General features: G+C 43.0%; 7 protein-coding genes across 7 annotated transcripts; 3 read left to right on the top strand and 4 right to left on the bottom strand.

Moving 5' to 3' along the window:
• The first annotated feature begins 12 nt into the window (after positions 1-12).
• BCIN_11g00990 (hypothetical protein) lies at positions 13-1,501 on the top strand. Its single transcript, XM_024695806.1, has 6 exons — positions 13-50; positions 130-189; positions 246-339; positions 398-427; positions 496-576; positions 640-1,501. Coding segments are annotated over exons 3-6 (828 nt in total). The 5' UTR covers positions 13-50; positions 130-189; positions 246-337; the 3' UTR covers positions 1,355-1,501.
• Positions 1,502-1,594: 93 nt separating this feature from the next.
• Positions 1,595-5,055, bottom strand: Bcscy1. The gene is made up of 3 exons (XM_001546862.2): positions 4,220-5,055; positions 3,335-4,172; positions 1,595-3,288 (listed from the first exon to the last, which is right to left on the bottom strand). Exons 1-3 carry the CDS (start codon positions 4,817-4,819, stop codon positions 1,811-1,813), a joined length of 2,916 nt encoding a protein of 971 aa, XP_001546912.1. The 5' UTR covers positions 4,820-5,055; the 3' UTR covers positions 1,595-1,810.
• A 251-nt stretch (positions 5,056-5,306) lies between these two features.
• On the top strand, positions 5,307-6,757 carry BCIN_11g00970 (hypothetical protein). The gene is made up of 2 exons (XM_024695805.1): positions 5,307-5,618; positions 5,669-6,757. The coding sequence occupies exons 1-2, from the start codon at positions 5,396-5,398 to the stop codon at positions 6,679-6,681; spliced, it is 1,236 nt and encodes a 411-aa protein (XP_024551599.1). The 5' UTR covers positions 5,307-5,395; the 3' UTR covers positions 6,682-6,757.
• A 295-nt stretch (positions 6,758-7,052) lies between these two features.
• On the bottom strand, positions 7,053-7,848 carry BCIN_11g00960 (hypothetical protein). The gene is made up of 2 exons (XM_001546864.2): positions 7,528-7,848; positions 7,053-7,295 (listed from the first exon to the last, which is right to left on the bottom strand). The coding sequence occupies exons 1-2, from the start codon at positions 7,794-7,796 to the stop codon at positions 7,214-7,216; spliced, it is 351 nt and encodes a 116-aa protein (XP_001546914.1). The 5' UTR covers positions 7,797-7,848; the 3' UTR covers positions 7,053-7,213.
• Positions 7,849-7,943: 95 nt separating this feature from the next.
• BCIN_11g00950 (hypothetical protein) lies at positions 7,944-8,282 on the bottom strand (the record flags this gene model as incomplete). Its single annotated transcript, XM_001546865.1, has 1 exon — positions 7,944-8,282. One exon carries the CDS (start codon positions 8,280-8,282, stop codon positions 7,944-7,946), a length of 339 nt encoding a protein of 112 aa, XP_001546915.1.
• Positions 8,283-16,418: 8,136 nt separating this feature from the next.
• Positions 16,419-17,603, bottom strand: BCIN_11g00940 (hypothetical protein). The gene is made up of 5 exons (XM_024695804.1): positions 17,560-17,603; positions 17,324-17,510; positions 17,171-17,275; positions 17,003-17,115; positions 16,419-16,949 (listed from the first exon to the last, which is right to left on the bottom strand). The coding sequence occupies exons 2-5, from the start codon at positions 17,436-17,438 to the stop codon at positions 16,497-16,499; spliced, it is 786 nt and encodes a 261-aa protein (XP_024551598.1). The 5' UTR covers positions 17,439-17,510; positions 17,560-17,603; the 3' UTR covers positions 16,419-16,496.
• Positions 17,604-19,428: 1,825 nt separating this feature from the next.
• Positions 19,429-21,626, top strand: Bccir2. Its single transcript, XM_001546871.2, has 3 exons — positions 19,429-19,764; positions 19,810-21,328; positions 21,376-21,626. The coding sequence occupies exons 1-3, from the start codon at positions 19,494-19,496 to the stop codon at positions 21,473-21,475; spliced, it is 1,890 nt and encodes a 629-aa protein (XP_001546921.2). The 5' UTR covers positions 19,429-19,493; the 3' UTR covers positions 21,476-21,626.
• The last annotated feature ends 354 nt before the right edge of the window (positions 21,627-21,980 follow it).

The following is a 21,980-nucleotide window of genomic DNA, read 5'->3' as shown; positions in this document are numbered from 1 at the left end:
AATTTCTCAACAGCGACAGCTCAGCCCAGACAATAGGTAGTTAGACTCAGGTGCGTTGGACTAATAACCCATCAGATTCAAGACAACTCTCTACAGAGGATATTGTATTCATATCTAACCATTTCATAGCCCCAATCGCAATCATGTCGACTGAAAAGCCTCTTCCTTTCGTTTACCAGTTCGCTGCTGGTACGTTGGACCCCTCACCCCATATCATGGAATTGAGACTCACAAAGACATTATAGGTGCGATCGCCGGTGTGTCTGAAGTACGTTATTTCTGCTGTATATCCAGGACCATAGAGCTAAATTATGTGCCATTGCAATAGATTCTTATTATGTAAGTGCCCCTCAACTGAAGACAAGCATTTGCTACTGCATCACACTGACTCATGCAGGTACCCGTTGGATGTCGTAAAGACTAGAGTGTGAGTTTTGAGTTCCTCTGCGCCAGTACATTGAGCAGATGTCAGACATGATGTTGACGGAAGGATAGACAACTGCAAACCAGCTCTGCGGGGCCAGATGGCTACAATGGCATGGTGGATTGCTTTAGAAAGATCATTAAGAACGAAGGGTATGAACTCCCCAATAACTCTACCCCTTTGATCCCAATAGGCTGCTGATATCCCATTCGAAGTGTCTCACGACTATACCGCGGAATCGAAGCCCCAATTCTGATGGAAGCTCCTAAACGTGCCACTAAATTTGCAGCCAACGAATCTTGGGGAAAGTTTTACCGTGATATATTCGGTGTCGCCAAAATGAACCAATCCCTCTCCATTCTCACCGGAGCTACCGCCGGAGCTACCGAGTCTTTCGTAGTCGTCCCCTTTGAACTCGTCAAGATCCGTCTGCAAGACCGCGCCTCTGCCGGAAAATATAGCGGAATGGTTGATTGCGTTAGCAAGATTGTAAAGGCCGAAGGTCCACTAGCTCTCTACAACGGACTGGAAAGTACAATGTGGAGACATGTCTTATGGAACGCCGGATACTTTGGATGTATCTTTCAAGTCAAGGCATTGATGCCCAAGCCCGAAAACAAGAAGCAAGAAATGATGGTCAACATGATTTCCGGAGCAATCGGTGGTACCACCGGTACAATCCTCAACACCCCAATGGATGTCGTCAAATCGCGTATTCAAAATAGTCCCAAGGTTGCCGGATTAGCACCAAAATACAACTGGGCATGGCCAGCTCTCGGTACAGTGATGAAGGAGGAAGGTTTCGCAGCACTATACAAGGGATTCTTACCTAAGGTCCTCAGATTGGGACCTGGTGGAGGTATTTTACTCGTCGTATTCACCGGAGTAACAGACTTTTTCAGAAAGATGCGCGCAGAGAAGGGACTATAGATTTGTTCACCCGGTTGTGAAGGTGGGATTGATAATGAAAAAATGAGTGGGTCATTTCATCCTTGTATATCTATGTCATTTGAATAGAAGCACAGGAAAGATTTAGAGGGCATTAGAAACAATTTAAAATTCAAGAGATATCATTCAATGCAAACGAACCAGTTATCACAAAGATCCACGTTACTCAAAAAGGTGAGATATTTGACTATACCTCGCCGAAGCAACTTCACGCTCGCTCGATGTCTATCCATTTTCCTGCCCGCTAGGTATATATGCACTATTACACTCATAACTCCACCAGCACCCAAATACCAGGCGCTTCCAAAGTTCCTATCAACCATTTTCACTTGATTAATCAATTCCACGTCGCATCCTATGCCCAACGTGTGCCTTTTAATTCCAGATCCCTATTTGATCCTATGCCTCCATAATTTCCAGCTCTAACCTCACATCACCTCACAATAAACTCTCATATGCATCCAATCCACTCTTCTTCTGTGGTTGCTGCTGCTGCTGCTGTTGCACAACCGGCCTTTGTTGTCCCATTCCAATTCCCATTCCGCCGCTTCCTAGCCCACTTCCACTAGTACTCCCAAACGCACTGTAGTTCCCTGTGCCCCCAGTCCCCGCACTGGGTGGTGGAGGTAACGAAAAACTTGAGAACGCGCCCGAAGCGCTCTGCGAACTGTTCAAGGCGGGTCTAGCTTGATTCATCTGATTCATAGAAAGTGAAGACATCGAGTTGCTCATTGAAGAAAAGGAGGAATTCAAAGGGGGTGGTGAGATGGGCGATAAGGTCGCGGTTGTAGGTGTAGAGCTCCATGGATTGGGGGTTGAGGATGCAGCTGCACTGTTCCAGTTCAGAGTCGAGGTTGAAGGTTTGGGTGGAGGAAACGCGGATTGGGGTTGTGAGAAAGAGGGTTGGGGTTGAGAAAATGAAGATTGCGGTTGTATAGGATTTGAGTAGTTAGATTGCGGCTGAAGCGGTTGCGAGAATTGGGTAGCTGATGGTGTTAGAGCACCAAAGCTTGAAAGGTCTGGAGTGACTGTTCGTGATGTCGCTTGTTGTGGTCGGAGAACATTATTGATAGAGTTAGAAGGATACGTAGGCGCTGTTGGCGATGGGGTGGACCAAGCAAAAGACGGTTTTGGTTGAGCCGACTGTGGTTGTTGAGCATGGGGGCTTGTGGGATTGGCATCCCAGCTGGCATCTAAGGCGTTGTTTGATGAAGGTGCACCAATTCCGCCCTTAACAAGTCGTTCAAAATCCATTTCGGGATCATCTGATCCCACGGCGGGTGGGAAAGCCGAGGCTGCGCCGAACGACATGAAATCATCGGTACCATTTGCCCTCACACCTGCTCCATTAGTACCGGATAGTTCTTGCAGCTTCTTTGTTTGCTCAGACTCGACTCGAACAGATAAGCTTTTAATGAGTTCCATAAAAGATTGAAATTGCTGTAAATTCAGAAGTGGCCCCAAGCTCATGTTCCATAATATGGGGAGAATATCCATGGCAACGAATTCTGCGTCAGCTATATTACCTATTTGTCTAAGAACGTTTAGAGCAGCAACTGCAACAGCAGGTTCCTTCGTCTTGATTGCTCTAATCAAAGGTACTATCTTCTCTTGCATGGTATATTTGTCTAGGGGGGTAGATGTGTTTTTCTTAGCACCCCCAATGCCATCGAGACCATCATTGCTAGAGGCTGGATCATTTGAGCCACCGCAAAGAACCACAAAAGCCTCTAACCCTCGGACCTTTATTCCTAGACTACTGGTCTTTGTGAAAACCGAAGAGATGACTGGGAAGAGTTCATTCTTGATAGTAGAGAAATCAAGGATAGGAAGAACTACATTTAAGCTTCGCAGAGCAGCGTCTACAAGTGCATGCGTTGGTGAATCTATCGATATGGCTACAATTGGCAAGATATCTAAGGCAATTAGCACAATACATCTAGTCTTTGGCGAATATCTTACCGTCTTTAAACTCTTTACCCGAACAATTGACAGATATTACTTGAATGTGCTCCAACAATACCATCAACCCAGCTTCCTTTGCAGCATCACGCTCGGTAGGAGGTTTGGGGTTATTCAAAAATATCTCCTTGAGCCTAGGCATGATCTTTTCGGTAAAAGGCCTTCTTGCGGAGGGTAACAATTCGATGATTTTGAAAACATTTTGTAGAATTAATGATATCAGTTCGCGGTCCTTCATTTCCTCCAATAAAGCCGGTAAAACCTTTTTTTCCATGACACTTTTTGGGAATGATGGTAACACCCTGGACAAACCACGCATGAATTGAGCCTTCTCACTAGGAGTTTTAGCAGGTAAAGAGTCCAAGAATCTGATTGTAGATATCAAAATGTTGTTAAAATAGGCGCTGTCCTGAAACTCTTTTGCGGTCATACGTTGCGCTGGACGTCTAGTAATCAATCGCGGTAGTACCTCTCCAGTCATATCTCTTGGCAATGGCTTTTTACACAAGAAGCTATTGCTAGATGAGGGAATGGTGGAAGATGAGGTGAATAGTCTTTTGTAACCAGATACGCTGTTGTTGGACTCCAGTGGTGATGTATGAGGCGAATTATAGAGAGCGACAATGAGAAGACCTAGTGAGAACATATCTGCTGAAACATTCAGATTCGAGTCTAGGACAAAATCTGGGGAACAGTAGTCAAGGTTGATTTGAACAGAACGGGGTAGTCGAGGATCGATATTCAGAACCTCAGAGAGATTAATGGGTTGCACTGAAGATGCTTTAGTCGAATTGTCTGGCGGACTGCAAAAGCTGAGTCCACTAAGTTTCCAATCAGACTACAATAATTAGTCACAGTAAATATAAACATGCTTGAACAACTCACCTTAGCATTCACGAACACAGCATCAGGAGTTAGATTCCCATGTACAAGACCAGCATTATCGTGTAAAAACTCCAATGCCTTGCTGATCTGCAGAAGACCCTTTTGTATTTCCAGTTCGTCCACTTCAACCTCTTTTCTCCTTCTGCCACCTTCTGAATCCTCGGTGACATAGCGACTTGAGCGTCCGCCAATCCCACCAGCTCTTTCTTGTTCGTCTTTCTCCAGTAGGAGGCCAGATAACGAAGCCGTTACAGTCTCTGTCGCAAATTGTAGCCCCCCGCCCCTCAGTTCTTCTACCGGCTCTACCAGTTCCAAAATACTAGGATGCCGCAGCCTTGCCAAAGATGAAGCTTCTTTTTTCAATCTTTCAATTACCTCCTCGGTCGCACGTTTCATCGACGAAGCACTCGATCGTCCCAAGGATCCTGCATGTGCGTCTAAGGCTTTGCGATCGAGGACAAAGACTGAAGCAGTCTTTCCTGTCGACTTCTTCTTCGCATCGTAGATCTTCCATGGTCCTGAGTACGAACTGGGTGTGGACGAGACTGAGTAGTTCGAGTTGATATTCGAGGTAAAGGACTTCAACGCGGAACTGAACATCTTCGCAACTCTCCTCCCACCAACACTCGAGTATCAAAGGATTGTCCGAACTTCTGGCGCATAAACCTTAAACCCTTGATAACTATATTGTGAGGAAGCTTATTTTGACGGATGTGATCTCATGAAAGTGATTGCTGATGGCTTCCCCCTAAACTTTTCATAGATGATGGAACGTTTTTGTTGTGATTTCGCAGTTGTCCCCTCCCTCTGGATGTACAAAAACTGTAAGCCTTGTCAAAATACTAAAGGGACATAGACTCTGGAATTTGGCCTCTTACAACGAGTGTTGAGCTTGTGATTTCAGGGACAATCTGCTTACATAAGTCTGCATAAGACTTAAATGTTATCTTTTTAATCCTTGCAATCTGATGGGACAAGATTATGCTTGACACTCCGCAATTCGGAGCCGGGAAGTGGTCACAGCATCTAAATTTATTTTGGACCTTGAGAGTTGAATGACTGACTCCGAGGACCATTTCAAAGCACAGGTGGGATCTTACATATTTAAGAAGCTCAAGTTTCCCAATTCAAACTTTGAAGTTCATTCCAACTTCTGATTCTTTGAGATTAGTCAAAATGCTTCGTCAATTGTTCCCAAGAGGGGCAGCTTTCGCAAAGCCAGGCTCCAGAGTGTTGAGGCGATGGGAGGCTTCTTCGAGATTATACAGTATACAAGCAGAAGCTGCTTCCACAACAAAGCTACAAGATATCGACCCTACCAAACTGACTATAACGAAAAACACTACTCCTAATGAGCTACTCCCCCCCAATGAATTGGTATTCGGAAGATCGTTTACAGGCAAGCTCCTCGGAGATCTCACAACATTGTCAATTGCTGACCGGCTATAGATCATATGCTTAGCATTGAGTGGACAGCCTCAGATGGATGGTTACCCGCACGCATAACACCTTACCAGAACCTTTCTCTCGATCCCGCGTCCTGCGTTTTCCACTATGCGTTTGAGTGTTTCGAAGGAATGAAGGCATACAAGGATAAAAGCGGAAAGGTACGGCTCTTTAGACCTACCAAGAATATGGAACGAATGAACAAATCTTCCGCTCGTATTGCTCTGCCGACTTTCAATCAGCCAGCTATGATTGAATTGATCTCCAAATTCGTTGCTATGGAGAAACGATTCATTCCAGAAGAAAGAGGATATTCATTATACCTAAGACCGACTATGATTGGAACACAGAGAACATTGGGTGTTGGACCACCAGGTTCGGCTTTGTTATATGTTATTGCTTCTCCAGTCGGGCCATATTACCCTACTGGATTCAAAGCTATCTCCTTAGAAGCTACAGATTATGCCGTAAGAGCATGGCCTGGAGGAGTTGGAGACAAGAAATTGGGTGCGAACTATGCCCCATGTATCTTGCCACAATTAGAGGCCGCCAAGAGGGGATTCCACCAAAACTTATGGTTGTTCGGTGAGGAGGAGTATGTTACCGAGGTTGGAACCATGAACATGTTTGTGGCTCTTAAGAACAAGGAAGGCCAAAAAGAATTGGTTACCGCTCCATTGGACGGTACCATTCTGGAAGGTGTCACAAGAGACTCTGTTCTATCTTTAGCTCGCGAGAAGCTTACTAAGGAGGGATGGATCATTTCCGAACGTAAATACACTATGAGCGAGTTAGCAGATGCATCAAAAGAAGGTAGATTATTAGAGGCGTTCGGAGCAGGAACCGCGGCAGTCGTCAGTCCAGTGAGGAATATCTCATGGAAGGGCAATTTGGTCGAGTGTGGATTGAGACCAGATCAAGAAGCCGGTGAGATCGCATTGAAGATGAAGGAATGGATCGAGGCTAGACAATATGGTGATGAAGAGCATGAGTGGAGTTATGTTGTACCTAATTAGCGAGATATATTTGTGTATGTATTCATAGAGCCAGCCGGATGAATGGAAAAGCGAAAAATGGGATATATATTAGTCATACTTTGAACTTTCAAATTCGTCTTGTGAAATACTATCTTGCACCAGAATTCGAATGGATGAACGGACACACGATCAAAGTTGAAGAATGATCAGATCCAATTATGACCAGATGACGATTCTGCTCTGAAAAGCGGTACGCGGGTCCTACATCAAGTTCCAAAATTTTCACGTTTCATTCACCAGATACCGAACGAAATTCACAGTAAGCTCATGTTGGCACCAAGTTCCTTGAGAAAGAAAAGAAAAGAAACTCAATAATATTCCTTCGCTCTATTAGCACGCATAATATTCCGTGCAACCCGTACATCTTGGAATTCTGCCGCAAGATGTTCATAGCCTTCCATCATCAATCCTTCGTATGTACAACTCCCCTGCTCCATCAGTCTTCGTCCTTGAGCGTTCCATCCAGTTCCAGATTCTCCATTGTAACTTGTTTGCCCAATAGTATAATGGTTTATGATTTGTTTTCTGGCTCCTTCAAGATCCCCTCGGCTTCTAACCTTCTGCGTGCTTCTTCTAATGCCCATGTTTGTATCCTGTAAATGAAGGTTAGCAGCCGTTTGTATTTTGTGTCTGATCCTGTAGCTCTAGAAAGCCGCCGTCCAAATTTTTCTTGCTCCTTTCTTGCCACAACCCCTCCACCCCCTCTTCGTAAAATTCCTGACAGTTCAGCCCATCCCGAGATTCCCCAAAACCCACCGCCTCACCTTCAACTCTTCACCCATGCCAAAATTCGACAGAAACAAAGAAATAATAAAAAAAACCTACGAGGTATCTGGCTTAACCGCATATCCCACAATCCCAAAAGCACAAGTTCCAAAAAACCCATACACCCATAAATTTTCCCATCCCTCCTTCTCGGCCTTCTCTCCAGGTTTCACTCCAAATAACCATCCGCTCGGTGGCTCATAGTGGTCGCCATGGTCTGCTGACTTTCGGGCTGCGGTAATAGACAAATTTCGTGCTTGGTTGAGGACGGCTGATTGTGTACGGACGATGGTGCTGGTAGCGCGAGGAATGGCGCGTGTGAAAGACATTTTCGAAAAACTCGCGATAATTGGAAAGACGGAGTGCGGTGTGACGATTTGCGAGAAAAAGAGAGAGCGCTGGTTGAATTGTTGATGCGATGGTGGTGATGATGAGGTTGTAAAGTGAGGGTTGGTCGGTAATATTTAGCCAAGGCGCTAAATATCCGCTCCGCCAGCGGCTTGAAGTCGCTCCCGAAATTGAGCCACAACTTCATAACGATCTCCACAAATTGGACAACATGTCTTAGTAATCTCCATTCTGACATGAATGATTCTTGTGGGCTGCTGAACCTCAACCTGCTCAACCACCTCAACTACTTCAAATACTTCAACCTTCTTTGCTTTCTTGTTCTTGAACTTCTTCAAGATCTTATTCTTGGAAGATTCAAACTTCAAGAACTTCTTCTTGGAAGATTCAAAGGTATCGACGACTTTGTTGTTCAATCTGAACAAGAAAAGTTTGCCCAACCAAACGATTTCATTTGGAGCACTCATGATGGTCTGTGAACGTGACTTCTTTGATATGGTGGGAGGTATTTGCAAAAAGTGGTTGTGAAAAGAGTTTAATTGAGTTCGTTCAGAGTTATTGATCTGAGATTGTTTTTGGAACAACAATTCTGGAATTGATTTGGAAATTTATTTGTGGGAGAGAACCTTAGTACTTCTCGGCGCGCCGAGAGAATCACTTTCATAGACTGTGATATGGGAATGGATCTCGAGGACGACTGTCCATGATCTTATTAGTTTCAGTCTTCAACCCATGCTGGCCTCTCTGCTAGTATATCTTTCCTTTGAAGTCAGACACTATCTCAACGATATTGCTGGATACAATGCTAGATTTGCAACTGATGCATTTCAGTGAATGTGTCGCATACTTCAACGCATGTTTCACTCAGTTCTCTGTGAACCATAACTACTTCAAAATGTCGCCTTCAATGTTTCTGCTGTTCAGCGTACACATACCTCTATGGTATCCAGTCTTCTCAGGTAATTTCAGAACTTTTCCCGTGTTTCCTCTGAAGTTCTCTGCATTGCAGATTGGTCTCGAGTACGACAAAAGGCCTGTGTTGCTCTACAGGAGTCGCAAGATCTTTACTTCTCGTCATTAATTCTCGCATTGCTACCTCGTGGACATCAAGATAGATATTGGTAAAATGTCTGAAATGATTTCTACACTGACAGCCCGATTTTCTAGCAGCTCGTGGTTTTGGGTCTTCCCATGGGCAAAGATATGGGTATCGGGCTTTCGTGCCATTGTAGTTTGATTGGCCCCAGTGCTATACCATCTACAACATTCATTGTTTGAAATTTGCATAAAATATTGCGCATCAACGGGTTTGTGTTAAGAACTTTTTAGGATTTGCTGGTCCAATTCAACATGTCCCGAGTCATGCTGCACAGAGTTTCTAATTGTTTTGCGCCATTACTGATACTCCTGTGCACCAGCTTCAAGGCCTTATCAAGCTCCGATTTATAGCCCGTATCAATGCTAGTAAGCATATTGATCCTACCAAATGACTTGGGCATCTGGTTCATAAGCCACTTGAATGCTACCTTCTTCGGGCTCATACCAAGGCATCGCTTCGTGACCGAATTTTCTTTTGGTGGCAATGAATCAGATGACAAAATCGTGATTGTTCCAGCATTTAACTGCAGTACTATAATAAGGAGTCTGGAAGTATCGGAATTCAGGCCTAACAGGTTGTCAAAGACGCGTCTGAGAATCATTGCATTTTTCCGCCTCATAAATTACATAGGCTGACTTCGCTGGACTTCCAACGAATTGCCATCTTTCTCGCGCCTCACGTTTACAATCTCTCGTTGAAACAACTTTCCCGATGAATTCCTGAGGAGAAGCAACTCAAGATTTACTATCTTTCAAGCCCATGAACTCTAGCTTTTGGAGGTAGAGTTACTGGTTACATTGACTTCCTGCGTGCTGGGCATTTTGCCTGCAGAGTACAAGGTACGCTTTGCTCCCTCGAGAAAGTATGACCTGCATCTCTGTTCTTTGGCCCTGCCCTGGTGACTTGGATAGTACCTGAGTCTCACGAATCTGCCTTTTTGTTTGGGGCAGGATGATCTCGTGCTCGTAGCTGAGAATGGCGGTAGTGTGTTAGCTTTTGAGCGTTGGGGTTTTCTTGGAAGTAAGAACTATAGTTTCCCGATAATTAAAAGTTGGTCGGCTTTCAATGCAGTGGGTCTTAAGCCTCTGCGTAAGGTTATATCAATTATCGCTTACAAGAAAATCTGAGGTGGAATACTTACAGTATCCGGGGGAAAACGGAGTGGCAAAGCAAGGCGCTTGTATTCTTGATGCGGATGAATAATTGTGTGTTTTAATTGTCTCCGTGTTTGATTTTGAGGCGCAATGGATCGAGTCATGAAGATAATCAAGATCTATAAAATAATATTGTAAACGGGCAAAGAATTAGAAGATGTAAGACGTTGTGAGTAAAGCCTTGCATTGGGACATAGAATGTCGATGAATCGAAGCTGTGTTCAAGGATCGTACCTCCGGATCATACAGCGCTGATCGAACATTTTCAGTTAGATTTTAAGTCATGTTTTGTGCTATGAATCATCTAGCCGTATTTGGGCATATACAGTGGCTATTTTGTACATATTCTCTAAATGTTATGAGTATCTCAAGAACTATTTAATGTGGAGTCGCTTGTGAGAGACCGGTAGTCCCTTCGTCTCACCTTAATTTTCATTTTCTAATTAACCACATTTGGTGATTCAATTTTTTGGAAGTGGTCCAGTTTGCTTTACATTGAGGATAATTGACAATAGCAAAGATGGCAGTGATAAAAGTTACAGCAGAAACGACAGTCAAGCCTAATTTGGGTCATAATTGAGAATGGGACAGTAAGACCACCAAGATCAGTATTGATGGCGAGTATGAAATTTTTTTGAAGAAACTGGTGGACGTCATATTTCCATCAGATAATGACTTAATTTGTAACATTTTCGAGTCTTTTAATCTCCTGGTGATTACTTGAAAAGACTAGGAGCTTCAAGAAACTTCGACGTTCATCTAAGGTCTTTGGAGGGAAAAAAGGTGGTTAGGAATGAAGAATATTTGTATTGATGGATATGGTTGCAACGGTCTTTAGGTGACTTTGATTGGCCTGTAGACCGAGGAGAGTCAATTAATGAGATTAATTCAATGGAGTTTTCAGTGTCATAGTGTATTGCGTAAATCTAAGAGGGAGTGAATAATAACTTGCATGATGCAGGTCGTTTAGGTCTCGGTGACTGGGTATAGAAATATGCGTTTCAGGTATTCTCGTTCCGTATTTTGAACACTTAATGAATCGTCTCAAAATTCTTTGAGGATATTGTCAACGGAGTGCCGCTATCGAAAGCTTTCGACGTCATCTGCGGAATGTGATTTGGCGAAATATCTTCCCTAGTGTGGTGTAATATATGAAGTGGGATGCGATTCTTTAATGGTGGTGCTTGGGAAAGTAATCACAGCAAGAAGTTTCGTTTCCCATGTAAGTTTTGATCGTACGTAAATTTCAACACAAAACTTCAATCGACGAGAATACCTCATGATCACATCTCTTGGCTCCCAAAATAATAAGGGGTAAAGGGCAATCAATTGGTTACCACTCGCTAGCTTAAAAGCCAGGCGGGCTTAGTTCCCGTTTTTTCTCTATCAGGCTTCAGTGCTAGAAATATCCAGCAATACATTTTTATTTTTGATGAATAGAGGATAGCTTTGATAGTATTAGATGTGCAACAACATTGAGTGCATTATCTGTGATATAGTGTCAGAGGTATAATGTGAATGAGACCAGTGGTGGACACTAAAGATAGAAAGGGTAAAGATACTATTTTGTCTGGATTGGCCATTCATAGTGATGATATCGAAAAGCCAAGAACCGGGAATTTTACGTAGCCAACTGGTATATAAGATTACAGATCCGGTGTAATAGGGATTTTAGATATAACCCAGTCGACTAAAAGCAGAGTCAAATCTTATTGGAATATGGGACGTATTTCTCTACCTTACTCTGATAGAATCACTATTTTTTGTGTTCAAGATTGACGCACGCATTCGGGGGCCGTTTCAGAATATGCGATCAAGATGCACTTGATGATGAAAGTGTCTTTCAGCGACAGTGAATATCGACAGCAACGCTGAGTAGAGCAGGAAAATTCAAGTAGTTCCACAATGTATTTTACAGTAGAATAGATTCGCCCTGAGTCCCATAAAATAGCGTTCTTATTCTATCTCGAATTCGACATTCTCATTGCTGCCATATCCCCATACTGAAATTCAACAGTCATTCTCATATCCCGGGCGAAATAACCCCCTTATTTCCCTGTTGTATATCGAGGAATTCGCTCACATTATTGATTATTCAAAACATTTTTATACCGGTTTTCTGGGATAGCACTTAATCTCTCAAGAGAAACTATATGACCCTTGGCATGATTGGTACAGCCGGCTTTCTTGGCCTATCTGAATCTCGCAGAATTATTTAAGTTAGCAATCTATATATCCGAAGTTGATATCAGGATTTAGGATTCCGGGATGTGACGTGCATCAATTGCATTTTCTTGAAACCGTTAAGTGGTGTGGATGTGTGGATTATTGGATACTTTGATTATCCTCTATTTTTGTAGAATATGGTGAATTGCAAAATTTTACTAAAAAACTCAAGTACCTTTCTTCTATTGTTTGTTATATAAGGAGCTTTTGGGTCTTCCAAGTAACAGTAAGTATGTGTAAGAGTTAGCGATGGCTGAACAGGGGGAGAAGCAACCATTCAACACGCAATAATTCGTCAGAACTTGCCATTTATCCCAGTTCTATGTTAGAGGATACATCCAGTCTGTATAATCCATCTTGCGATTCGAAGATGGCTGTTAATGATCTACTACTATGTCGTTGTAATATTGACAGCAATTAGGTATTTTCTAAAATCTTCTACTCATCTATTTTTCGATGCTGTCTTACGACAGCGCCAATATATTTTCGCACAGCGACGACAGTCCAGAAGATCACATTTAATAAATTGATGTAGATCTACAAGGTATTAAATAGCAAATTACTGATGAGACACAAATGAATACGAGCCCATTGTCTTCTCAAGGATTCGTGGAAGATTGGTCAACTACCTCGTGAAGCAGTGGCGGCCGTCCGTATTCCTTTGCTTGAGAAGTGGTTCAGTTTATCAACCTCGTGGAGCTTTTATAGTCAAGTCAGAAATTTTCGTCAAGGACTAGCGGGAGTGGAAGTAGTGAGCACTAATAAGCTAGGTGTTACGAATAATTCAATATTTGAGCGGGATCGATAGGAGCTGGGTTTCTTATAAAGAGGTCTATTCTACTCCAAAGATGGCCATAGTTTTATTAGCTAAGTTTTACACAAATGAGAGTACAGGCTTGTTACAGGAGAATCTTAAGTGATCTTGAAGCGCTTGTTTGATTGTATATCAGTATCAGGTATTTTAATCTGATATGGTTGAAAGATATAATACGGGGGTTGTATTGATTATAATGACAGTGATGGATGGTTTCGATAACGAGAGTTTTCATCGGACGAAATTTTCCGATGAACAAAGATCATATCGTGCACGTGAATGTGGAACAACCAAGCACAAGTTGTGAGTAGTGGTTGGAGGCATTATGGTATCGAATTGATGGCTCAAGACATGGTCCTTTTGTAGGAGGAGGTGGAATCTTTCTACGAAGAATTGAAATTCATTCGATCATTATGAAGCAAGGATGGTATCCTCATTCAGGTTTGACCTAGCAGTAGAGCAGACATATTTCTAGAAATAGACGAGGCTTTCAGGTCAACTTCCAACGTCACAAGTTTATGAAGTTATCCTCTCTCGTATTTAAGTCATCTTTGCTTCTTCATTTACAGACCATAGGTTACCATGCAACAAGAGAAACATCTCGGCATGCTTCCACTCCATCATTCAATCTGAGTCTAACAATCTTGGTCCAACTTTCGATACAGTCATCGTGTAGCTATCTCTACATGAGAGATAATCTTGCTCGGCCAATGACAATGAAAGAAGCTATTTCTCAGGAAATTGACTGTCAAATCGGGGATCATTGCCACTTATACACTGTTTTGAAAAAATTATGAAAGAGAAAAAGTCCACAACAACTTCGTATCTGGACAAGAATTCTCTCCGGAATTGGTAGATAATACAAATGGTAGTGGATCCATCTAGACCTTTATCTGCTCGGTGCTTACGCTCAAGTAATTCTGGCGTTGATGGACTGACCGCGGAGACCCTTTTATACAAAGCTAAAGACCAACTGGAAGTCCTGAGAGAGATGAACTATGCCAATTGGAAATGTGCAAATTTCACGTGCGAGCTGAAGATCAAATCATGGCAATTTTGTAGCCAATGATTGAATATTCTTCAATAAAGTGGATACCAATGAATTTTTTGATTTCTTTCACTTAAGTATGTGATACTCGGCCAAATAGTTCCTTAGCACACACAGCGGAAAGGCAAATCAGCTAAATCTAGGCAAATGGGTAATTGGGTTGATTGAAAAGTAATATATTATACCATAGCATTACCTTTACTTCACGTAAGAGCTGGTACCCGTGACTGTGGGCAAGGCGGCTGGGCAAGAGTCTTCGTGATGAATTAAAATCGATAAGAATTCATTGGCAACGGAGAATCAATCAAGCATCCAATCCGATGACAGTAATGCCTGCTATAGGTGAAAGATGCTCGACACCTATGGCAATAGCTTCCCTCGAGTATTTTCCTCCAGTATCTCACGCCCGATACACGTTATTCTTCAAGCAAGGTATCATGATTATCAACCAATGGCTTATAGGGTTGTTTTATTCTGAAAGCCCATATTAAATAGGACTGATACTTGGGAAGATGCTTGCTGGTTGGTATATGAGGATGTCAAAAAACTTATATAACACGAGCTTTGAATCAAAGCAGTTGGGCGAATACGCAGTGTGAATAACAAGCCAGCCACAAATAGGTAGTGGTCAGAGTAGGAAATAATGAAGTACTAGAATAACAGCCCACAGGCCGAGAATAAACTAGGCATGTATCAACTATTTAAAGACAGTACGATCCCATGCTTTTGGGGAGTAAAGAAATTTAAGCTGACAAACACGGCTCCATGTTTCCGGAGAGCTTCCACTTGCAATTCAGTTCTGAAGTTGTCTTTTGAATCTGCTGTTGAAGATTCAGGTATAGCGTTTATGTGGTGATGATGTAAAATAACTTCGGCATTTGATATCACAGTTTGGAGACACAAGTAGAAATGTAGCGACAGCAATTTTGACTCAAACGACAACATTAATGTGGATGGACAGGAACAAAAGCTGTGCACCAAGCCACCACTGCCTGATTCTGACTACATACCAGACAGACGATCTACGACTGGAAGATATTTTATTTCCACTCAATCCACATAAAACAGCAATTTGACGAATCGCCACTGTTCAGTTGACAAGATCAGAGGCAGCAGATATAGGACTTCATATAGCGAGGCAGTAAAAATATATCGGTTTGAAGCTGTAAATATTCTTTCGGATTTTGTGTTATTTGAGCACGATGCCGCGAGTATGAAGACAGTAGTCACAATATGCAACAACCTTATAATCAAGAGGCGGGTTTATAGCTTTACTCCCATTCATTCATTGTACGAAAGAAAAGAAAAATGAAATCTCTCCAGAAATCTGAAGCCACGTTAGATATCCAGAGTAAAAAATCTCAACCTCTCTTATAGCTCCGATGGAAAGTTAAGAGGAGTACTGATTAAATCTCGCTAGTAACTATGAGCATCTAACCTCCCGAAAATTGCTCGGGAACAAATCCAACAACTTGTTCTAATCAAGAATATAATAGAAGTAGGTGTGCTATTGAGAACATTTTATTGCTTGGTTTATACGCTGAGTATGGCCATTTCTGATATGCGTCAATAGCTATACTCCCCCGGTAAATTGGTAAGAATTAGCAACTGCTGAGAGTGGTGGATCCCACTAGCAGTGAGAATAATGATATATATCATCGGCGACTAATAGAGAATTGGGGAGTGAATACCGATTCTTTTCCACTCGCTGGATTTCGAGCGATATTCGGCCGATGTGACTGTGTGTATAACTCGTAGCTAACCATCCAAATTCAAAGTTCCCGTACACGATTCATAAATCTTTTGGGAGTGTGATGATTGGATCAAAGGGTCATTTCATATCCCCCCGTGAATATGGCTTGTGGCCCATGACGATTTGTATGGCGGATGAGGAACCAATTTTCATGATACCGACATATCATGACATTGGCTCGGTACTACAGAGTAATTGTGATACACGAATTAATGCACAAGGGTACATCCCATTACAAAAAGGTGAAACAGACATGACTGTAGAAAGCAGACGAAAATTTTCTGATACCACACAATAAATCCATTTAAGCTCAAACTTAAACCCCACTAGGACAGACATCGAGGTCAATATGATGAGGAGAATAGACAACCCTAGACTTCAACTTTTCACCCAACAAACAGAACACGTTTTAATTAAAATTGCTTTTCATTCAGTCTATAGCTCAGAACTCCATATCGTCTAAGGTATAAAATGTGGACATCAACCCAGTTGACTGGTATCAAACCATTTGATCCGATTTTTTTAATTTCCAACCGTACCCTGCCAAATCCATTCCAAACACCCCAAAATCTAGTATGAAATAAACACTAGTTCGTCGCAGACGCAGCAGCACTGGAAGCTACATTAGCACCCGTAGCTTTAGCAGCCCCCTTGGAAGCTTTGGCCTTCTTTCCTCCGGTGCCGGTCGAAGCAGCTTTTTTGCCACCCGTAGTCCCACTGGCAGCAGCGGTACCGTTCTTGTTCTTTTTCCTTGATTCAAGGATAGGAAGGCCACGGAGACCAATTGAGCTGAGCTCGCTTTGGATCTCACCGGCGAGCGATTGATCGCCAGTGTCAGCTCCAGCTGCAGCGGCGCCGGCATCACCTTTGCTTGCCTTAGCGGTAGAGGTAGCTGATGCTGCTTGTGCGCCGGTTGCCTTTGCGGCGCCGTTTCCCTTTGCTGCACCAGTTGCTTTCGCCGCACCATTTGCTTTCCCTGCACCACTTGCTTTCGCCGCACCACTTGGTTGTGCTACGCCACCAGTTGCTTTTGCGCTTCCCTGGGATAAGTTAGCATTGTGATATAGAGGGATAAGAACGTTGTAGGACAAACCTTGCTTGCCTTGCCTTTCTTTCCAGTTCCGGTTGAAGCTGCAGCATTCACAGCGAGAGTGGCACTACCCTTTGCCTTTTGATTGTTTGCGGAAGCTTTGGCTGTTGCATTAGCTAGAAGTGGTAGTTAGTATAAACGAAAGATACAAGATGAAACCAATTGACTAACCAGCACTGTTGTCGTCGTTATCTTCGGTATCGTCGTCATCATTGTCATTGTCATCGTCACCGTTGTTTTGCTTGTTTTTTGGTGATCGAGCATAGAACTCAAATACTGTTTTTGTTAGCTATGTTCATTTCCCATGGGGTACTATTGGCTAACCATTTGGAACTGGTGCTCTAGCAATGAGATCAGTCTCGGTCTCTGGCAAAGCTCGAGAAGAAACAAGTGTGGCAGAGATAGCAATGAATGCTAAGATGGATCCGAAGCCCTTCATGATGAAAGATGTATGATAATAAGCGTCAAGCTGTTGAGTCTATGGAAAAAGTAATAAAGCAAGAAAGCACAGCTATAACTTGTTACTATTGTTCAATACTCTATCAAATGGGAAGACTTACCTCTTGATGGAATTTAAATGTAAAGGGTAATGAAATAGACACACAAAGAGATGAAGAGATGAAGTGTTGATGTAGAATGAAGATACATAATCATGAGGCTTTCGAGGCTTTTATCTTCCAGTTTGACAACAATGGCTGATATGGACTCCCATGGAATCTCGAACTTCTTGAAACCATGAGATGGCGTAGAAAGGGAAGATGATCAGCTCATCATTAGCCCGTCTGATCTTCACTTTACTTGAAAGTTTATTTCGTTGATCAAATGCTGTTAAACACCCCATATGGTATCGGTTTTCACGCAAGAACCATGAAAGGCACCATAATTAGAATGTGGGAACTAGTAGATGCTGCATGATATAAAGTTTATTCTATAAGAAACCAATTCTCCAGTGCCCACGCCCATGGGGATTGATCTACAAGAGAATTCGTGTTAGTTTCGTCAGGAATATAGTTCAAGACGAAAGATAAGCTTCTTAAGCATCAATCGTCTCAAGTGGGGTGTATCTTTGCAGCTAAATCTAAATATCTCTTGTAAGAATGAAGTGAGAATCAGTGTGGACAATTGTACCAAATTGAGGTAGTTCTGAATTCGGTAGTGTAGAAACCGGGGTTTCAAACTGTCGATTAAACCAATTCGGCTACAGCGTCAAACGATAAGGAGGTGTCAAATACTTCCGAGACGGTGGGCCCCAGCAAAGATCATCGGATGTGTGGAATACCGTGCCAAAAAACGAAAATGTAACGGTAGCACAGTATCAAATGTCCTATTTTAAGAGATGTAAACTGTAGTATGTATCATCTTCAATTGCTTGGTATCATCTGAATAATGGAAAAGCTCTCATCCCAAGTCTTGTATATGAGAAACACCCCTTGGCAGGTCGATTTCGCCAAGTTCTCAGGTTAATGGAAGACTTGCTAGAAGACTTGCTAGAAGACTTGCTAGAAGACTTGCTAGAAGACTTGCTAGAAGACTTGCCAGAAGACATGACATGTTCAGTTCGAGAGAGAATCTAGAAGTTCACTGGAGTCGTGGAAGGTAAATTGACCAAGTTTACTTGATGTGTTCTTCAAACGGATCTCTCCGTGTCTGTGGCATTATGCCGATGGACCATTTGGCCACGCATCGCAAGTTCTCCCAGAGCATTAGTATTATGGTTGAGTAAGGTAAATGAAAGATAGGCGGTTGACTACAGGATTCAGTCTTAGATGACATCTTTGCTTGGACTCTGTTTGTCACGATCTTCTCCACGACATGTATCAGTACCGCGGGGCAAACAATATAACGATCACAAAAGACACCCACAGTTCTATGGTCTTGGCACAACCGTGCATGATGGATCGAGCGGTGATCTTTGGAGAGCTCATCCACCGGTAAACAATGCTGACATAGGAGACGATACTATTCGTGAAGAACTGGCACATAGTTGTGAGGGGGTTTCGTTCCGATCCGACTGCGACCCCGCTGGACAGCTTCCGAGGATACAGGACAGAGAGAGGACAGAGATAGTACACAGTACAGTACAAGACCGAGAACACCTAGGCGCCGGTATATTCATCTGCTCCCAAAAATAGCACTCCATTCTTTCCGCATCCACCAGAGTATCGTGAACCCAATCTCCGAATAGTAATGATAGCCATTTTCCTGACTCTTGCAACGACGGCAACGTTGTCGCTTTCGCCTACGCTTTCGTGACAATCTCGGTGTTGGTGAGTCAATTTACTGCTTTCAATTGGCTGCACACGATTGAAATGGCTTTCATTCGGATGACACATGATTGGTCCGAGGTTCTAGCTTTGCTGTATTGCCGAGAACGAGATGCTTTGAAGAATTTCGCCGAACCCGAACTCGAACTCTGAGCGCATTCGTGAGTCAAGAGGCAAATGAATTGTACTTTAAAATAAGAAAGGGCAATTGATATGAGGTGACAATAATTATGTCTACTTCAAGGGCTGTCACGGCATGTCTGCAGCGTAACGTCGCGCGACAAAATGCTTCCAGGATTGCGACTCAATGTCCGCGAATTTTACAACAATCATTCATACATCCCACATCGCGACCCCGCATTGCCTCGTCATTAATTGCTGGTCAGCGACGCGCTTTCTCTCTTACAGTTCCTCGACGATTGGCAGATGTCGAAGATGGTTTCGATCCAAAATCGGTGGAGAGGGAGTCGGACGAGGTCGATGTATGTATAGTTGGAGGAGGTAAGAATACTATCACATGCCAAGGAATTGTATTAACATTTACAGGTCCTTCTGGTTTAAGTGCTGCGATTCGATTGAAGCAACTCGCAAACGAAGCAGGGAATGAAGATTTTAGGGTAGTACTGTTGGAAAAGGCAGGTGAAATTGGGGCACATATCCTTTCTGGCGCGGTCATCGAACCTACGGCTATCAACGAATTATTCCCAGATTGGCTCGCGGAGGACAATGAGAATAGATTCGAAAATGTTACTCCCGTCTCGGGTGACAAGATGCGTTTCCTTACAAAAGGTAGCACGATTCCTATCCCCGCCCCTCCGCAGATGAACAATCATGGCAATTATATCGTCAGTCTTAACCAATTCACAAAATGGCTTGGAGATCGAGCAGAAGAGGTTGGAGTTGAAGTGTATCCTGGGTTTGCAGGAGCGGAAGTTTTATACAAGCCGGATGGATCTGTCAAAGGTGTCGCTACCAATGATCTAGGTATTTCGAGAAGTGGAAAGCCCAAGGATAATTTTGAGAGGGGGATGGAATTCCACTCAAGAATAACTCTTTTTGCGGAAGGTTGCCATGGAAGTCTTACAAAGCAGGTCATTAAGAAATTTGATCTCCGTAGAGATAGTCAACCACAAACTTATGGCCTTGGTATAAAGGAGGTCTGGGAAATCCAGCCTGAAAAGTTCAAGAAAGGCCAAGTTGTTCACTCTATGGGTTATCCCCTCCCAGCAGATACCTATGGTGGTGGTTGGATGTATCATTTTGGCGACAATCTAGTGAGTATTGGGCTTGTAGTAGGACTCGATTATCCAAATCCTTGGATGTCACCATATCAAGAATTCCAAAAGATGAAGCACCATCCTCTTTACAAAGATGTTTTGGAAGGTGGCAAATGCATATCATATGGAGCTCGTGCCCTTAATGAGGGAGGTTTCCAATCGATACCGAAATGCGCATTTCCTGGTGGCGCCTTGATTGGTGACACTGCAGGCTTCCTCAACGTTCCAAAAATCAAGGGTACCCACACCGCTATGAAATCTGGAATGCTTGCTGCAGAGGCAACATGGACTGCATTGGAGAAAAACGACGAGGGTTCAGTTTTCTTGTATGATTATGAGGATTCGTTGCGCAAGTCGTATATCTGGAAAGAGTTGAAAGAGGTGCGAAATATGCGGCCTTCATTCCATTCACCGCTAAAGCTATATGGTGGTATTATGTACTCTGGACTCGAAGCATATGTTCTCAAGGGCAAAGTTCCCTGGACATTGAAGCATAAGTCCACTGATGCTGCAGCTACCAAGCTTGCCGACCAGTGTACAAAGATTGAATATGAGAAACCCGATGGTAAAATCTCGTTTGATATCTTGACAAGTGTTAGTCGTACCGGCACAAATCACGAGGAAGATCAACCAGTTCATTTGCAGGTCAAGGATTGGGATAAGCATGCGGAGATGGAATACCCAAAATACAAGGGCATTGAAAACAGATTCTGCCCGGCTGGTGTGTACGAGTATGTTGAAGATTCGACAAAGGATCTTGGAGTGAGGTTTCAAATCAATTCGCAAAAGTAAGTTTCTCGCCTCAACAGGTTGCAATGATACTAATCCCTCTCAGTTGCATTCATTGTAAAACATGTGATATTAAGGTGCCGGATCAGGATATCAATTGGAGTGTCCCGGAAGGTTCAGGGGGACCAAAATATTACATGACTTAGATATCAAGTGCATGAAAAACAATATGTACACCTATTTACACTATATACAGATGGCTTTGATGTGATGCCGAGTTCGGCTTGGTGACATACCGCTTTTCCACGAATAGCTCGATTTTGAGCTCTCGTATAAATACACGACACATTTCTTTCAGAATCCTCCATAGCTACGAACTAAATCAAACAATCGAGCATACATCTGATGGTTCAACGTCCCTTTCAGTTACCCGGCGTTAAATCCGTCTCATCTAGACATTTCAGGAATAGTCTGCCAGGGCCCCACGGTAATTTTTCTCGCTTGGCTTCATTTCTCGCTGTCGCTGTGCTCTTTTCGTCATACCTTGATTCGATAGGTGTCTGCTCACCACTTCAGCAAATTCCTCATTGTCATATTGAATTTCAAAATGACTTTATCATTGTTCGATTTCCCAATACCTCGACCCTCGAGAAGATATCGAGTCATGTGTCTAGAAAGGCATGGCTAGTTTTCAGATGGATATTTGGCGCA

The sequence above is a fragment of the Botrytis cinerea genome, chromosome 11 (genome assembly GCF_000143535.2).
Source record: "Botrytis cinerea B05.10 chromosome 11, complete sequence".
In the NCBI taxonomy this organism is placed as follows: Eukaryota; Fungi; Ascomycota; class Leotiomycetes; order Helotiales; family Sclerotiniaceae; genus Botrytis; species Botrytis cinerea.
Note: the sequence above shows the minus strand (reverse complement) of the source record. Positions and strands in the feature narration are given on the sequence as shown.

Excerpts from the sequence above, each read along its gene's own strand:
- BCIN_11g00990 (XM_024695806.1), top strand. Across the intron at positions 428-495 it reads GATGTCGTAAAGACTAGAGT|ACAACTGCAAACCAGCTCTG; the intron begins GTGAGTTTTGAG and ends ACGGAAGGATAG. Across the intron at positions 577-639 it reads AAGATCATTAAGAACGAAGG|TGTCTCACGACTATACCGCG; the intron begins GTATGAACTCCC and ends TCCCATTCGAAG.
- Bcscy1 (XM_001546862.2), bottom strand. The coding sequence starts at position 4,819 with ATGTTCAGTTCCGCGTTGAAGTCCTTTACCTCGAATATCAACTCGAAC. Across the intron at positions 4,173-4,219 it reads CTGTGTTCGTGAATGCTAAG|TCTGATTGGAAACTTAGTGG; the intron begins GTGAGTTGTTCA and ends TAATTATTGTAG. Across the intron at positions 3,289-3,334 it reads GGGTAAAGAGTTTAAAGACG|ATATCTTGCCAATTGTAGCC; the intron begins GTAAGATATTCG and ends TAATTGCCTTAG.
- BCIN_11g00970 (XM_024695805.1), top strand. The coding sequence starts at position 5,396 with ATGCTTCGTCAATTGTTCCCAAGAGGGGCAGCTTTCGCAAAGCCAGGC. Across the intron at positions 5,619-5,668 it reads ATTCGGAAGATCGTTTACAG|ATCATATGCTTAGCATTGAG; the intron begins GCAAGCTCCTCG and ends GACCGGCTATAG.
- BCIN_11g00960 (XM_001546864.2), bottom strand. The coding sequence starts at position 7,796 with ATGTCTTTCACACGCGCCATTCCTCGCGCTACCAGCACCATCGTCCGT. Across the intron at positions 7,296-7,527 it reads GCGGTTAAGCCAGATACCTC|GATACAAACATGGGCATTAG; the intron begins GTAGGTTTTTTT and ends CTTCATTTACAG.
- BCIN_11g00940 (XM_024695804.1), bottom strand. The coding sequence starts at position 17,438 with ATGAAGGGCTTCGGATCCATCTTAGCATTCATTGCTATCTCTGCCACA. Across the intron at positions 17,276-17,323 it reads TAGAGCACCAGTTCCAAATG|TATTTGAGTTCTATGCTCGA; the intron begins GTTAGCCAATAG and ends TAACAAAAACAG. Across the intron at positions 17,116-17,170 it reads TAACGACGACAACAGTGCTG|CTAATGCAACAGCCAAAGCT; the intron begins GTTAGTCAATTG and ends TACCACTTCTAG.
- Bccir2 (XM_001546871.2), top strand. The coding sequence starts at position 19,494 with ATGTCTACTTCAAGGGCTGTCACGGCATGTCTGCAGCGTAACGTCGCG. Across the intron at positions 19,765-19,809 it reads TGTATGTATAGTTGGAGGAG|GTCCTTCTGGTTTAAGTGCT; the intron begins GTAAGAATACTA and ends TAACATTTACAG. Across the intron at positions 21,329-21,375 it reads TTTCAAATCAATTCGCAAAA|TTGCATTCATTGTAAAACAT; the intron begins GTAAGTTTCTCG and ends AATCCCTCTCAG.